The following is a 16,027-nucleotide window of genomic DNA, read 5'->3' on the forward strand; positions in this document are numbered from 1 at the left end:
TAGACAACATTCAATTCTGTGAATGAACGAGTAAACATATTTTAAATAGAATCGTTCTAGGTATATATTTTAAAAAAAAGTTAATACTGCAATATACTAAGCTATGTTGTACAATTTCATTAAAACAAGATTATTTCATGTGGATATTTGTTTATAGCAAGTTACATTGAAAATACGATTCATTGTTTATCGTTACATTGTTCTAGTCTTCACTGCTCTGAAAATAACCATTTATCCTCGTTCTCTCTCCTTATTTGATAAGGAAAATAGGATATAATAGCTCGCAAAAAAGTATGCGTTTTCAGTATCCGCGCGCGAAAATTGGGAAGTGCGTCAGAGAGCAATTATCGCCATGACAAGCCGTGTCAAGTTGTGAGTGAGAACCTTCAACAACGGCTTAGTCAGCAGACAGAACACCTGCGGCGATAACTTGACAGGCGAACAAAGGCCGCGTCCCGAGTAGGCCGAGTGACTTGGCAGTCAGCCAAGGGGATTGGCAGCTGGTGTTTATCTTAATGTGTTTCTAAATATAGACCAGCTCGTAAGTAGTATCTAGGCTCAGGCGGTGGAAATTTTCATAGGCATGTTCTGGGAATTTTCCACTGGCTCATAAACATCACGTGATATCTGCGTCGTATAACAAGTCAGTGCGGATATGAACGGCATAGATCAACTACAGAAAGACGCATGAGAACAGAGAAGGCAGAAAAGGATGTTCACATAATGAACACATACATTGTAAGTTCTAAAGTATAGTAGATATACAATACTTTATGAGAAACACTACCTGGGCTATTGAAGAAGTTGGAAAGTCACAACTAGTCCTATCGACTAAGTAATCTGGTACCATTGATAAATGTCAACATCAACCAAGTGAAGTTAGGTGGAAAAGGATCAGCATTTATACAATGATTGTTTGCGTCTGGAGGAGTATTGTGTGATGATTCATAGTGTGATGACGTCATCATTGTCTATGACGTCGTAATTGTTTATGACGTCATAATTTACAATTCCTTACGATTCTGTATACAGGATTTTATACGGCGTTGAAAGTGTTTTGAAATGAATTCACGATGTCACTAAATGATGTTCCAAATTTTTAACGACGTTCTTTTCTGAAGTGTTTTATCATAAGGACTTGCGTCGAGAATATATCGGAAAGGGAAATAGCTTTTAGTGACGTCATTTCAAAGATGACTTCTCTGCCGTCAATAAGGCAGTTAATGCGTCATTATTTAAAATTTCATTATGACGTCACAATCGGTGTAATTTAAATTTTGGAAATATCGTGCTTATACTTTTGCCTGATAACGTCATTATATACTCACGACGTTTTTTCCAAAATACAACTGCACTGAAGTTAGCATTGTAGTGACGTCATCATTCAAAGTCCCGTCAGTATATGACGTCACATCATTATATGACGTCAATATTCACAGATGACGTTTTTCTCTGGTTTTGTTTAGGATAAAATCTACATTGAGAACTTCTTTGTGTGGCGTCATATTTTGTGACGTCATTTCAAAGATGACGTCATACACAATTACGTCATCATTCAAATCTCTCAGAGACATCTAAGACGTCATATCTTTACACTTCCATTTCTTGTGTTTAGTTTTGCGTTTTTACGTCATTTTATGACGTCATTTCATCATGAAGTTTTTCGTTTAGACGAGATTATATATGTTTGTTGATAAACCACAAAAATTATGCACACCAGCATGTTTGTATAATCTGGGATTTTATGGATATTTTATAAAATCACGTGTCGTAAATAGTGACTGGCTTTTGTGACGATGTCAATTCAAAGAGTGGAGATTGACAGCATAATTAGTGCTTACGTATCGTAAGCTGCTTGAGCACAATATTTTGCCTCCAGCCACGGCATTATTTCACACAAATAGGTTACCCTGTGGCGATCCTCAAAGTAACTAACCGGAAGTAGCACTGTGAAGCCTTATCCCTCAAAGCGAGACTGCGGTAATGGCGGCATGTTTGTATCGGCATGAGTTGTTCCGACAATAATGATATTGCTTCCTATTTTCAGGTATAATCATGTCGGAAGAATTAGAATTTATAGAAGAGGAGAACCCGTTTAAATTGTGCGTTCTTTGTGCAACTGAATTAAAGGACAAATCTCCAAAACTACTTCCATGTCTGCATACTTTGTGTAGTCCGTGCTATCAGACGCTCTTTCAGGTTTTGAAACATGAAGACTCCAAGCTCGACGGCTCGAAAAGTGAATCAGAATCGGAAAAGGACAATGCTAACAAAACAGACAATTCTGGAGGCGGTGATAAAACATCCGTAGATGGGGATGCATGTCTACTTGTGGATGTTGATAAACCCCCGGCAAACGGGGAAAATAACGGCAGTAAGTGTTTCACTGGATACGTTTGGGAAGGTAACGCGCAAGGTTCTCTAACCATCTGCAGTTAGGGATATTAGGCCTACCAGAATTGAACAGCTATTATAATTTGTTGAAACGATGTCTACCAGAAAGTATGAATTGATAAGATAGTTTTTTATCTGGTAATCAATTAATAATATATAAACAACAATATCATTCCTGTGTCTTTAATGTTATCAAAAGTCTAAGTGCTAGTCTGGAATTGAAACAGCATACATATGATAATATTGAATTGAAAAATATCAATTTGATTACAAGGAATTTATTATTTAATGCTATAATATATAATAAATTTATGAACTTTTATGATATATAATGCAAGCCAAATTGATTGTGTTCCAAGAGGAGTAACTCTAGTTTACATGTAAACAAATGTAAGTTGAATTTTAAACAAATGGTAGGACATTTGGCCAAAAATTTGATATGTCAGACACAAACCAATATTGAAAACCTTGCAACTGTTGCACTTATATACACATATGTATTTTAATTGTCTGTTGATATATAATATTTTATGATATATTGCATAAACTGGGACTCAAGCCCTAGGCCTCTACCTCTGGGTCTTGAGTTTGAATCACTTACGGCAGTTGCCAGGTACTGACCGCTGGTCGGTGGTTTTCTCTGGGTACATCGGCTTTCTTCCACTATCTTAATCTAACACTTTGTTAAATGACCCTGGCTGTTTATTTGTAATAAAACGTTAAATGAAGCCAAACATGTATTAATATCTAGACTTGCGTCTAAAAATCACGTTGACAAAAAACATCACAATCACTGGAGACCAATCTATGGTAAATTGGAGTTTACTTATGGTCATTTCAGTTTGACATCTCCAAATCGACATATTAATATTAATATATATATAGTTTTTCAACTTGAGCAGAAAAAATAACTAAAAAATGCTTTTCTTATTTACAGAAAAAGATGGCGAGAAGAGTAATGAGGATTTTGCTGTGTCCTGCCCCGCATGTAGTGCTAGTGTAGACAAAACCCTAGTTATTGACAATCTCTTTGTGAATCTCGATTCAGAAACACCAATAGTAATCGAGGAGGATGAAGAAGAAAAGGAAGAAATTCATAAATGTACAGCATGCGACGAGAATGAGGAAGCGTCCTCATTCTGTCTCGATTGTCGTGAGTGGTTGTGTGATCAGTGCGTTTTTGCACATAAACGTGTTCGTATAACTAAAGATCATTCAATCTCTCCGAAAGGTGAGCTTAAAAAGGACGATGAGCCCCCTGTCACAAAAGGTCAGAAAAGTATGTTCTGTCGTACACATAAACACGAACCATTGAAATTATTCTGTGAAACGTGCGATAAGCTGACATGTCGAGATTGCCAGCTGCTAGAACATAAAGACCATAGGTATCAGTTTATGAATGAGGCCATCACCAAACAGAGAGAAATATTGCAGCATGTCGTGGTCAAAGTGAAACAAAAATTACAAAATTACAATCAAGCCGACAAAATACTCCAGGCCAAAAACCAAGAACTAAAGACAAAGCTAGAAGATGTTTGTGACAATATCAAAAACGTGACCGATACACTCCTTAATGAAATCAAGTCACATTCAGAAAAATTGGTGTCTCATTTAGAGAAGTACATTAGTGGCAAGACCAGTGTGATATCGGATAAACAGAGGTTAGTGAACGATGCTGTGTTCCGAATGAAACATTCTGTGCAATTTGTGGAGAACGCCCTGACCTTGGGCGATGACCTGTCAATTCTGTACACGAAGGGCTCCATGATGAAAGTACTCGACCAGTTGTCCCGCACTGGTATACCATTTCACCCCAGCATCCTCAACTACGCCATTACATTTGAACACGAGAAAGACTTCCTCCTCAAAAACATTATCAAGGTGGGTCATTTGGTTATTGATAATACAAAATATCCAAATTCCTGGCCAATGGGTCATGCGACCTCGCAATCTTCCACTCTGCCACTCCCGAGTGCTCCTTATTCATCCAGCGGTCCTCAGCCTCATGCTCCAACTGTACCCCACCGACCAACGATCCCAGGCTTCGAAAGTGTTGCAGCTCGAGTCCCACCGAGTGTGTACAACCACATTAAGAACCAGGTGAAGAACTACCCGCCAGACAAACAGCGGGAAATGTTTCAGAAGATGGTGGAACAGTATCAGCTAAGACAACAACAGAAAGCAATGCAGCAGTTTCGACAGCAGCAACAACAACAACTACAGCAGCAGCACCAGTCGCCGCCTGGTATCTATGGAGGGATTCTGGGTGGCCCCAACTACTCGCAGACCCAGGTAGCAGGGCAGGTACCAGTAATAGAGGCTACACGTAACCTTAGCAATATCACTAACGGTGGTATGCAGGTACGTCCCCCTATGTCGAGCGCACCCAGCAGGTTTCCAGCCAGTGGGGCCATTCACAATTTGGCCAATATGAATGCGTCGTTCTATAACTCTGCCGCAACAAGTCGACCACCGGCACCCTCTGTGAATCGTAACCAACAGCCACCAGTGTATACAAGACCAATGGTACCCCAAGGTATGAATGCATATGCCCTGCAGCAGCAAAACTTACCAAAGCGTAGCACGGCCCCTGAACTGCCTGGATCGGGTGGTTACAATGCGCCACGATCAGGCATGTGTCAGGAAGCGTCTGGACCGACGCAGGCCGGGTATCGCCAGAGACAGCAGGTGTCAACCGAAGGCCAGCACCAGCCATGTAGTCCAACCGGCTCTTGGCACACAACTATCTGTGATCTTACCAATAAATATCTTCCCTCCTCCACGCAATCAGGCCCCAAATCGTTTGAGCAAACCCGCTCCCCAGGTAAGGCCTGCCTTCTCTTTGTGTGTTGTATATCCCATTCAGTAGCTAGCTCACCCCCACTCATCAGTTTAATATCCAGTTTAGCATGTACGGCTTATATTAATTTATTAAGTATTAACGTTATAGTTGTAGAAGTTACCAACTCACAGTGCATGTTTACAGCATAGCTTATAGGGGAGACAACTATTGACTTGTTTTATCAGACAATGTGGTATAAATTACAATCTTATCGACAAGACAAAGGACTAAACTTGATACAACATTCGTTGTGGGACTTGTGTGTTGCATGCTTGTAGCTAGATGAGTAGCTAGTTATAACAAGTCAAATATCCAACTAATTTACTAATTCATATGCCATTAATTTGGTTTGATAAAAGTAGTAATTAAAGTGATGTTTGATATATATATTTGTAATTATGTGTTATGACCTTTTGTCAGCTGTAGTCATTTATTTTAGAAAGAGTACCAAGTATCCTCAGAAAAACCATAGACCTAGCCAGCAACCTGAACCTTGCTAGGCTAAGACATGGCCATGGTCAGTGGTAGAATTCTAGATTCTGTAAAAGTTTTGAGAAAATATATGGTACTGTAGTGATCTTGCACTGTCAAAGCTTCAGATTGAGAAGCATACCGCATATAAAGTCAATTAGATATAACACATATAGCTAGCTAGCTATGATGTAAGCTAGAAATAACTTGCACTGCTTCGCATGTAAATTTGCTTTTTCTATTAGGTTCTGAACTGATTTCACTTGGTTTGCTACAACTTATTTGAGGCCTGATTGCGTGAAGTTGTGCAACTATAAATATTGACAGAATGCATTCAAGGGATACCAAAGGGCTTGGGTCGTTTACAGATTTAAAAAACAAAAATCTGTTTTGCATGTCTATTGAGATTAATTTTATCATTTTATTATGGTAATGTTTTTTTTGTATGTGTGTTTTTGAGATTATGGTTGATGTCACCAAGTTGTTTTAATTTGTCCTAGTTGGACATATATTATATGGAAATATGAATGTAAAGAAAAGCAAAGCTTTCCATAAAATTCATTTTTACATGTGTAATGTTGCAGGTATATAGTTATGACATATTGCATAATTGTTAAGTTTTTAACCAGTGTATATATTATTGTAGCCAGTGATCTTGTTGAAGAAATTTTAATTATTGTACATAAAAAAAAATTTGAAGTGGTCTTTTTAGAAAATCTACGTCATGAATTAATTCATATATATAATTATAAATGTCAGGGTTCTCGTTAAAAGCCGGTTGCAGGCAAAAACAGCCATCTATTTCTTTGTTTACAACCAGCTATTTTTGTCAAATATAAGTATTGGCCACCACAGGGACCTGTGGCCCCCCAACCACCTATTATTAATTTTCAACCATCTATTAAAAAACTAGGCGAGAATTCTGAATGTACATGAATGCAGTTGCTGGATGTTTTGTCGGTCAATATACCTAACTGTAGACTTTTTAACAAGTGTACTGTACACTATTTCTTATATATATATACCTAATGCTTTTAATTAGTATTTGATATTAGGCTATGCAAGAAGTATTTGCTTCCGGTAACCCAATTCAGTTTGTATCAGCCAATGCATTGCTCATTGGAAGCATCAAGTTAAAAAAAAATCACAACCAAAAATATTGTTTGTATTTGCACAAAATCATAATTGTACAGTTATTAGAATACCAGGGATAGTCCAAGACTCAAATCAGGTTAGATGAAGTCTAAATTTTAAGTCAATATAAAAAAAAATCAATAACTCCTTTACCCCTGAATACATAATTGAACTTTTCTAATTCAAACACTGGAATAGTTCATTATGAATGTTCAGGGATGAATGAGTTACAGTGAGTTATTGGAAACATGTATTTGGCTTAGTTCAAGAGCGACGCGTAATGTTAAAACACTAAAATAAAGATAATTTAAATCTGTCTAACAGTCCTCAACCTTAGCTTTGGCTTTTACTTACGATACAACTCTAGATCGATATCTACTTAAAACTTTTATTAATAATAATCTTATAAAATATGGTTGTAAGAACATTTGGAAAAGTACAATATACACTTCAGCATTTATCTTTTTTTCATTTGGTAATTGAAAAAAAAAATTTAAATGTGATAAAAATCAACACATTTTCTTCATTTTTGAATGTAATGCAATTTTAGGTGCACAGGCAGCGTCCCACGCCAACCAGACCCCGAGTCCAGCTGGGGCTGGATTTGACCAGTCTGGGGGAGCCAGCCAGGGTGGGAATAGAGTCACTCCTGACCTACCTCCTGCCACCAGTAGTAGTGCCGAATCAGGGCAGGCTGTAGGATCCACAACAAGGTATTTACACTGGATGGTATCTTCCTTACTCCAGGGGTTACTGTCACTGTCATTATATCCACCCTTGAACTGTCTCGTAGCTATTAAAACTGCATATCAAGGTTTTATATCAATTATTTCATGAATTTATGATTTCATTGAAGGATTCTTTGATTTCCTGCGTTTTTCATTAGTAATTTAAAAAAAGAGTAAACTTACATGACTTTAGGGTCAGATGAACAATCAGTTCTCAAGTCTCACGTTTCTCTTTTTCAGCCACGTCAAACAGGAATTCACAGAGTTCCCTCCATGTTCCTTTTCACAGCAGTCACATTCTCAATCACAGTCACAGGTAATTAACATCATGTCCTTGATCCCAATCTTACATACTGTTGATCAATTATATTCATACTTAATTTGCCAAAAAATTTCATGGAAAAAGTACTTTAAAGAGGTTAGTGCAGTTTTAATGAGATTTTTTCTTTTTGTTTGTTTCTGTAGTTCTAAATACTGTACATGTAAATTCCCTAGTTGGGAAAAAAAATTGTTCAAAAAGTTGTGATTGGGCTTGTTGACTAATATGAAAATAAGATTTACGCATTCATCTTATTCAGAACATTGAAAAAAGATTAACACTTTGATCTTTTTCAGAACATGATCTATGATTCTGTTTTCCGTTTGCAGTCATCGGGGACAGTGCCGTTACCGTCCAAGCCACCTCCGCCACTCGTTCACATGAAGCCCCCAGTGGCTCCAGTCGGGGGAGGCAAGACGATGCCGGTGCCTAATAATAATGACCCTAACGAGGACTACTGTGCCGTGTGTCAGAACGGGGGCGACCTCTTATGTTGTGATAAATGCCCTAAGGTGTTTCACTTAAAATGTCATGTCCCTGAGCTGAACACCTACCCAAGGTATGTCCAGTAAGTCATATGCACAGGCATGCCATTTCATTGTTGTTTTTTCATACATCCCACCATTTTGTGGACTCTTTTGAAAACATGTGTCACTAGTTATGTGTTTCTATTTCCTCTTATCATTATTGGTTTTACTTTTGTACTTATTGAAGCTTTCATTTTTTTCTCTATCATTATTTGTTTTGGTTTGATAATTATTGGACCTTGAAAACGTTTGTCGCTGGTGAATTATTTCATTTTTCCTACATCATTACTGGTTTTGTTTTTTATACTTTCAGGCCCCAATTTCTCGAAACAAAAGTGCAGACTTAAGTCAAAACTTAAGTTTTTCTCCTTATGTAACTTATATGAAAATTTATGACTAAGTCAGTTTTTGACTAAAGTTTGTTTCGAGAAATTGGCGCATTTAACCTTTTGGGAATTTCATACTGGTTCTTTCTCCTTCCTCACATATTTAAAACCTTTGACTTCATAACCAAATCCGTGTTTTGTTTATAAGAAAAAACAATTTCTTTGTCATAAAAACTTTATAATATAAATGAAGTTATGTCTTGAGTACTTGATCGTATGATTGATGAATAGCTGATTTGTTTATTTCATATATATTATTTTTTGTTTTATGGGTTATCTGCCCTTGTGGGTAGGTGTTGATTATGAAATTATGTGTTTTCTAGTTTTCTGTGTAAACCAATTTCGCTCACAAAGTAATTATTACACATCAGATACTTTTCTGCAAGGGAGGTAACTCTGTCATATGCAAAGATGAAATATACATAAATACATTACATGTCTTACTGACTTTTATTATGTAAACGTGAATAAATAGAGAAGTAACTAATTTTGACATTCGTTGATTTCCCTTCAGTGGTGAGTGGAAATGCATTCTTTGTGCTAAGGAAGATGACCTGTGTCTGACACAAAAGGAAAACAAGGAATTCACAATCGTACCAGGAACAGGCAAGAGGAAGGCCCCCACGGGGCTTACAGATAACGAAACTAAGGTAAGAAACAGACATTTTCTGTGGAACGTTTTCAGCAGGCTCAGCAGCCATGTCCAACAAGTCCATACACAAAAAGTTTAAAAAATTTTGCCCATCCATAGAGAAAAAGTCTTCGAATTAAATGACTAACTTGCAAGCAATTCCATTACAATTCCTTTATACATCTCTTAATAATGTCAAATTTTTGCACAAAATGCAAAAAAATAAAGTAATGTTAATTGTGATTTTAAGCAGGGATATGAATTATAACACTTTCGTAGTTCACCATTAGAAATTCCTTTTTACAAATTTTAGCGCTGTACATGAATTAGCGTTCAAAGACAGTGTCAACAATGTTGAAATCAAACTGTAGCTGAAATAAGTATGTTTGCAGTATATTTTGTGGTGATAAATTTTTCGATTTCCCACTAGCATTTGATGTTTGATATGTTTGGTGTATTTGTTCACTATTTGATTTCTATTGCCCAGGCCTGTGAACGAATATTGCTGGAACTATACTGCCACCGGAAGAGCACCGTTTTTCATGAACCAGTCAGCAAAGCAGTAAGTTTGTGGGATAATTGTGGGCTTTAATAGTTTAACTTCCTGTTAACAGCCAGGTTCATGTAAGGACGTGCCATGTTAGTTTGTGGAGGAAAGCTGGAGTACCCAGAGAAAAACCACTGACCAGCGGTCAGTACCTGGCAAATAAGGCGTACAAAATTCCAGCACAATAAATAATTTGTTGTTTGATCATTTGCCACATTTGATATTAAAGCTAATAGGACAATATTCCTTAAAGATGCTCCACTGCTGACAAATGACTTCAAGATAAAAATATCAAAAATAATTAATTGTGTCCCAAAAAAAATCACTGGCATTATGTGCAATGTGGAAAGAAGCACTGATTTTGTATGCACCAAAAGGAAAATAATTGTTTCATTTTTTTTAGTGTTAATTAGACATATATACACAATTAAACACCAATTATTGTTCAAATGATGAGTACCTGCTTATGGTCTTTTGGCGATGGAGCATCTTTAAGGTTGACATATATATAACGAATGATAACAGTTTTGAAAATTTCAAGTGTCATATATTAAGACATCTAATAGAGTTTGTGTTGATGCTGTCCCCATATTCTTTTTAAGTGTAGAAAATGAAAAGGTCCCACTTTTATGTTAGACCTCCATTCAAATTATGCAAAGGGACCCCATTTTGATCTGAAAAGGACCCCGATTAGGGAGAACCCAGTGCAAACCCTGATGATTATCATATTTCTGTAATATTCAGTGCAAGAAACTTACTTTGAAAACCACTTGCCCGAATTTAAGATTTCTATCTAATTTTACACAAAACAGGGTAACTAACATTAAAACTGGGCAAGTTGACACCAGTTTTCATTTGCCCGGGAGCATATTTTACTGGTCTTGACCTATCGGACCTGAGTTATTTCTTGTCCTGAATATTAAAGATGTCAAATGTTTTTTGTGTTGATAGGTACCAAACTACTACAAGATTATCACCAACCCCATAGACTTTGGAAAAATCAAATGTAAACTACAGCGACAGAACTTCAACCATTACAACGTGGTGGATGAATTCATCTCGGACATGCTGCTGGTGTTTAAGAACTGCAGAACTTACAATGATGTAAGTTCCACGGCCCAAGTACATAACATCAAAGTAGGAACTGGTTCAAATTCTGGCATGCTTAGCTGGGTAGTTTGACGTTCTCCAGCTTGCTATAAGAAGTTCTGGTATTTTTTTCAGGAGACATTTGCATCCTTTCAACAAGTAAATTCAGAACTTGGGATTTAGAACATAGGAATTCGCATTAGATTCACTGGGTAGAGATACAGTGTTAGAAGATATGTCCCCAGGACATTGTTAATTCGTTCACGCCTAAAATTTCAAAATGGACTATTCTGGCCGTTGAACTAGAAGAATCTAAATGTGTCTTCGGGGATGAATGGATAAACGTTATAAATTTCGCTGTTTGGGTGTACAAGGCTAGTATTAAAAACAGAACATATGTCTGCTAAAATTCACATAGATTTATATATATATATATATATATTGTTGTCAATTAGTTACATAACATTATTTGAAAGTTGCCTTAATGCCTTCATCAACCATTTGCCTTTATTTTCAAGTTTCGATGACTTTTACGATCAAATTTGATCTCCCAATTTTCACAAAAAATTAAATAAAAACTTGGATGCACTTAGTCTTCTGAAAGATCCAGTATACTTTAAAAATCCTTTACAGGACTAAATGTTGTGGTTTTATTTTCATCCTTATTGATAATTTAAACATCTATGCCCAATAGTAATCACCATGCATTATTGTCTTTTAATCATGTATCATTTTTGTGAAGTGATTTGAATTGCGATTTTCAATTGATTTCTTAATGAATTTCTTTGTTGATTAACATTGGGTTGTTTTGTTTAATTTCTAACAGCCCTGTTTTCAAATTAATTTTGAAATATGATTTCTTGTGTGACAAATCTAACATGTTTGCTTGATGTTTATATGTGATATGTTTGATTGCATTGCTTATTTTATAAAGAGTGTACATTTCCATGTCATGGAAAATGTTTATTTATTTGCTCCAATCGTCTATACTTAATAATCCAGAAATTATTTACAAACAGTCATATGGAGTCAGAATTTGTTATAAAGAGTTCTCTTTTCTTAGTATTATTTGTTTCTTTAGTTGTTAAAGGTTCTGCCTGAAAATACAAATATTTTGCTCATAAACCACTTGGAGAAAATACATAAAAATATCTCTGAAGGTTGTACCGTATTCGCCACAATTAGCACCCCTCCCCAATGCCATGGATTTAACAAAGTTTTCAACATGTGATGCCTCTAACATCTGCATTGTATCCTTTATTACATGAACTTTCAAATCTTTTACACATGAATCACGAAATAATAATTTGTCAATAATTTGTCATAAACGATAAAAGGCATATGTATGTTAACTGTAATAGATTAATGTACTATGAGTACAGAAGTATTTGAAATATAGCTGACATTTTTTTGCCCACATCTTAGATTTTGGTTCATTAATAAGCATCCCCATTTGTTACAATTATTTAAATGCCCTGGGCGCTAATTACAGCAAATACGGTTATAGAGAGGAACACTGGATAGCTAGACTAATGGTCAAACATATTCTCCCCAGAAAAGCTAACTCTGCATATTGAAAAACCTGAACAATGTAAATTTAATTTTGAATAAAATGAATTTGATTTATTTTAAGGTTTTAAGTTTCTTGTTCTATGCTCTTGTAAACTAAACAAAAATAATATTTAAGTTGATACAACCAGGTATCCTGACCTCTGACCTTGGTTGTTGGCACTTCCGTCCATACTAAGCTGAATTAGCAACAAATTATTTTTTGCCAGATTTCTGAATTTAAGTGTCATTTAATGTGCTAACAATGAATTTTTAAAAAAATGCTTGTACATGGTAGAAAGTGATAAAAATTAAATGGTACATGTTGAAAGAAATGAACCCATTTTCACAATTAGTCCTCCAGTTTAAGAAATTCATTATCTTAAAATTCTCCATAGGAGAGCATTACAGATTTTATGGAAGGCTCCTTAACTTAAGATTTTTTCCTGAACTTTTGTCATGCTTTCTATGGAGAAATAAGTTAAGGAATTCCTTAAATTTGAGGAATGTTTGTAAAACTTGGCCCAAGTTCTGTATGTCAAAGTTCAATATTTATTATATAGTTGTGTAATAAAGCTTGCATAACATAAAGACGATAAAAACTATTTATTTGCTGTTGTGTTTCTAAAATTTTGTCTGCCAGGGCTTAACAATGTTATTGTTTCCAAAGAGTTGTGTGCAAAATCTTAACATTTGTTTGATTTTCTAATCCATAATGTTTTTGTTTAGAATCAAAGCATATGTTATTGGACTGAGAATGAATATAAAGTGAGTACAAATCATGTAAATAATCTGAGTGTGTTTGACAATCAGCTGCACAAAATGTTAAAAACTGAATTGAACTTGTGATTGACATTGTCATTTTTTTCTTGCAGGCAACTTCTGAGATATGGAAGCATGGGAAAATGGTTGAGGAGGAGTTTGAGAACCTGGTTCATCGATTCCTTCCGTGTTATGTAGATGTTCTTGACGAGGAGCGGGAACGACCAGCAGTCTCAACCTCTCCACACGATCCTGCTGCTAAAAAGAAAAGATCCGACGATTCCGCTGTTCATTTCTACTGAGATATTTAAATTATAAGATCAAAGAATAATCGAACATACTTCAAGCTGTGGCTTTAGGCAGGATCTCTCCAACAGATTGTCATTGCTGTGATTTGATGATCATTCATTCAACATGTTTAGTGCTAAACGTGACAACTCATTGTTCATATCGAAGGCTAGTTGGTGCATGTATAAAGAAAAGCTGAAGTTGTAACCAAAATCTACAGTGAAAATGTCAAAATGTATGTGGAGGAAGATTTATCTATTTGTACTGTAAGGTGTTTTAATGTAACTGGAAATCATATTAACCATATTCGCCATAATGAGTGCCCATATTATCACAAAGGGAGTTGGAGTTGTTTATTAGGGAATTGTGGATGAAAAACTTAAAAAAATATCTGCCATATTTTAACTATTTCTGTACTCATGGCACATTGATCTGTCACAGTAAACATGCAAATGCCTTCTATCCTTTTGAGACACTTCAATTGTGATTGCGTTGCGTTGTGATTCACATGTGAAAATGTTTACACATGCCATAGTATTACTTTTATGTAATATGGGATACAATGTTGATATTTTTAGCATCACACAGCTGTAAGACATCGTTTAAACCAATGGGATAAGGGTGAAACCTGTGATCAACTTCAACATTTTCTGTGGAAGAGGGGAGGGGTGCTAATTACGGCGAATATGGTAGATGAAAACCTGTGTAATGTTTTGTTTCTGCATGGAATTAGCGCTTTATGATTTAATGATAGAAATGAAGTTTAACCCTCTTCATTAAATAGGGAACTGTCAGAACAAGCATCTCTTATTATGATACTTTGCATAAATGATGCTCTTCAGTCTGTCGTTTGGAAATATCGTACTAATATATATAAATTCTTATGGTCTTCCTAGAAAAAAAATCAAATTAGAATTGCTACTTTACGATTGATTAATTGAAATTTGAAGTAATTACTGTAAGGTAATTTTGAGTTGTGTTAATTAATTACTCATATTATGATTACATTTGATTTTAGAATGTGAACACAAAAATACATTGTACATGTTTGTATGCTCCCTAATTAACCACTTTAGTATATATTACGTAGTTATTTATTTTTAGTTTGAGTATACATTGCACATGTGTCTGAATGTAGGTTTTGACTGGAACTGTAGAGCTAGTCTGTGTAATATTGATTAGTGAGAATTATGTAGAAACATAGAAGATTCTGAAGTATATTTCATTTTTACTCGGCATACATTGATATCCTTGTGACTACTATAGTTTTGTGCGGAAACAAAGAAGATTCTGAAGTATATTTCATTTTTACTCGGCATACATTGATATCCTTGTGACTACTATAGTTTTGTGCGGAAGAACAGATGAAAAAAAAAAAAAAAACCCGGCCAGTATTTACACTGTTTCAGGATACAGTTCATTTTAATACATCCACCCCTGAAGACACGTTTAGATTCTTCTAAATCAAAGACTAGACTTGTCTATTATGAATTTTCAGGGGTGGATTAGTCATATTTAATGTAAAAAAAAAAAAATGAAAGAAAGAAATGTAACAAAAGAACATGTCTAGGTTGATGGTGATAGGTCGGTATACGTGTCGATACATTAGTGCTGATTCTAATGTTTTAAATTCGACACAATTTGTTTATTTACTACCAAAAAACTATGTTTTAAAGAGAGAATGTGTGTGATTTATATTTTCATATAACATACCAAGTTTGTTAGGATTTTGCAACGTTGTTGTAGGGATTAAAGATATGTATTGGTCTGATATTATCAGTGCAGTGTTAGAAAAAGAGCTGGTAATTCTGAAGATCAAATGTAGATCAACTTTTATTGATTTTACATTATGCTTATTCACTTTTCTGGGATAATACTGGAACGAGATTGAAAAAATTATTCAGGAGTAAATGATTTGCAATTTAAATTCCAAAGACATGATATTGCTGATTATTATAAATATGTTTGTCATAATTCCAATCTGATTAATGAAACAGGAATAAGAACATATTATATACTTGTTCACTGTGATGCATCCAATGGAAATGTCTAGATTAATATGTTAACTGCTATAAATATAGTACAGATACATGACTAACAAGCAATATCAGTGTTGTTTCTGAATGTCATTCTGTAGAATTTTACAGAAGATTTTGTGTGTACAATGTGTTAGAATGCAGTGATAACAAATGATCAATTCAGTTTTAATATTTGAATTGCCAAAGGAGAATGTTGTGACATGTTTTCCTTTGATACAGTATTTTGATACTTTCATGCAAGAAATATTTGCATGTTCTCTTGATAAGATGGATAAAAAATGAAAGCAGTCTTTGTGTCGAGTTATTTTTCGTATATCATATC

At 35.3% G+C, this 16,027-nt stretch overlaps 1 protein-coding gene across 6 annotated transcripts; it reads left to right on the top strand.

Moving 5' to 3' along the window:
* The first annotated feature begins 601 nt into the window (after positions 1 to 601).
* LOC138330126 (E3 ubiquitin-protein ligase TRIM33-like) lies at positions 602 to 15,993 on the top strand. 6 transcript variants are annotated; one of them, XM_069277522.1, is made up of 10 exons: positions 602 to 738; positions 2,048 to 2,374; positions 3,332 to 5,218; positions 7,392 to 7,554; positions 7,810 to 7,885; positions 8,185 to 8,447; positions 9,316 to 9,451; positions 9,920 to 9,994; positions 10,931 to 11,116; positions 13,492 to 15,993. In XM_069277522.1, the coding sequence occupies exons 2-10, from the start codon at positions 2,056 to 2,058 to the stop codon at positions 13,678 to 13,680; spliced, it is 3,294 nt and encodes a 1,097-aa protein (XP_069133623.1). In that variant the 5' UTR covers positions 602 to 738; positions 2,048 to 2,055; the 3' UTR covers positions 13,681 to 15,993. The 6 variants fall into 6 exon arrangements, with proteins under 6 accessions (XP_069133623.1, XP_069133626.1, XP_069133625.1 ...); XM_069277525.1 differs by having other exon boundaries at positions 10,931 to 11,083; XM_069277524.1 differs by having other exon boundaries at positions 8,218 to 8,447.
* Positions 15,994 to 16,027: the final 34 nt, after the last annotated feature.

Source organism: Argopecten irradians, chromosome 8 (assembly GCF_041381155.1).
Source record: "Argopecten irradians isolate NY chromosome 8, Ai_NY, whole genome shotgun sequence".
Taxonomy (NCBI): domain Eukaryota; kingdom Metazoa; phylum Mollusca; class Bivalvia; order Pectinida; family Pectinidae; genus Argopecten; species Argopecten irradians.

What these genes read in the sequence shown, in the direction of transcription:
- LOC138330126 (XM_069277522.1), top strand. Translation starts at nt 2,056, where the DNA reads ATGTCGGAAGAATTAGAATTTATAGAAGAGGAGAACCCGTTTAAATTG. An exon ending in TTACAGATAACGAAACTAAG is followed by an intron (nt 9,452 to 9,919) that starts GTAAGAAACAGA and finishes TCTATTGCCCAG; the next exon opens with GCCTGTGAACGAATATTGCT. An exon ending in ATGAACCAGTCAGCAAAGCA is followed by an intron (nt 9,995 to 10,930) that starts GTAAGTTTGTGG and finishes TTGTGTTGATAG; the next exon opens with GTACCAAACTACTACAAGAT.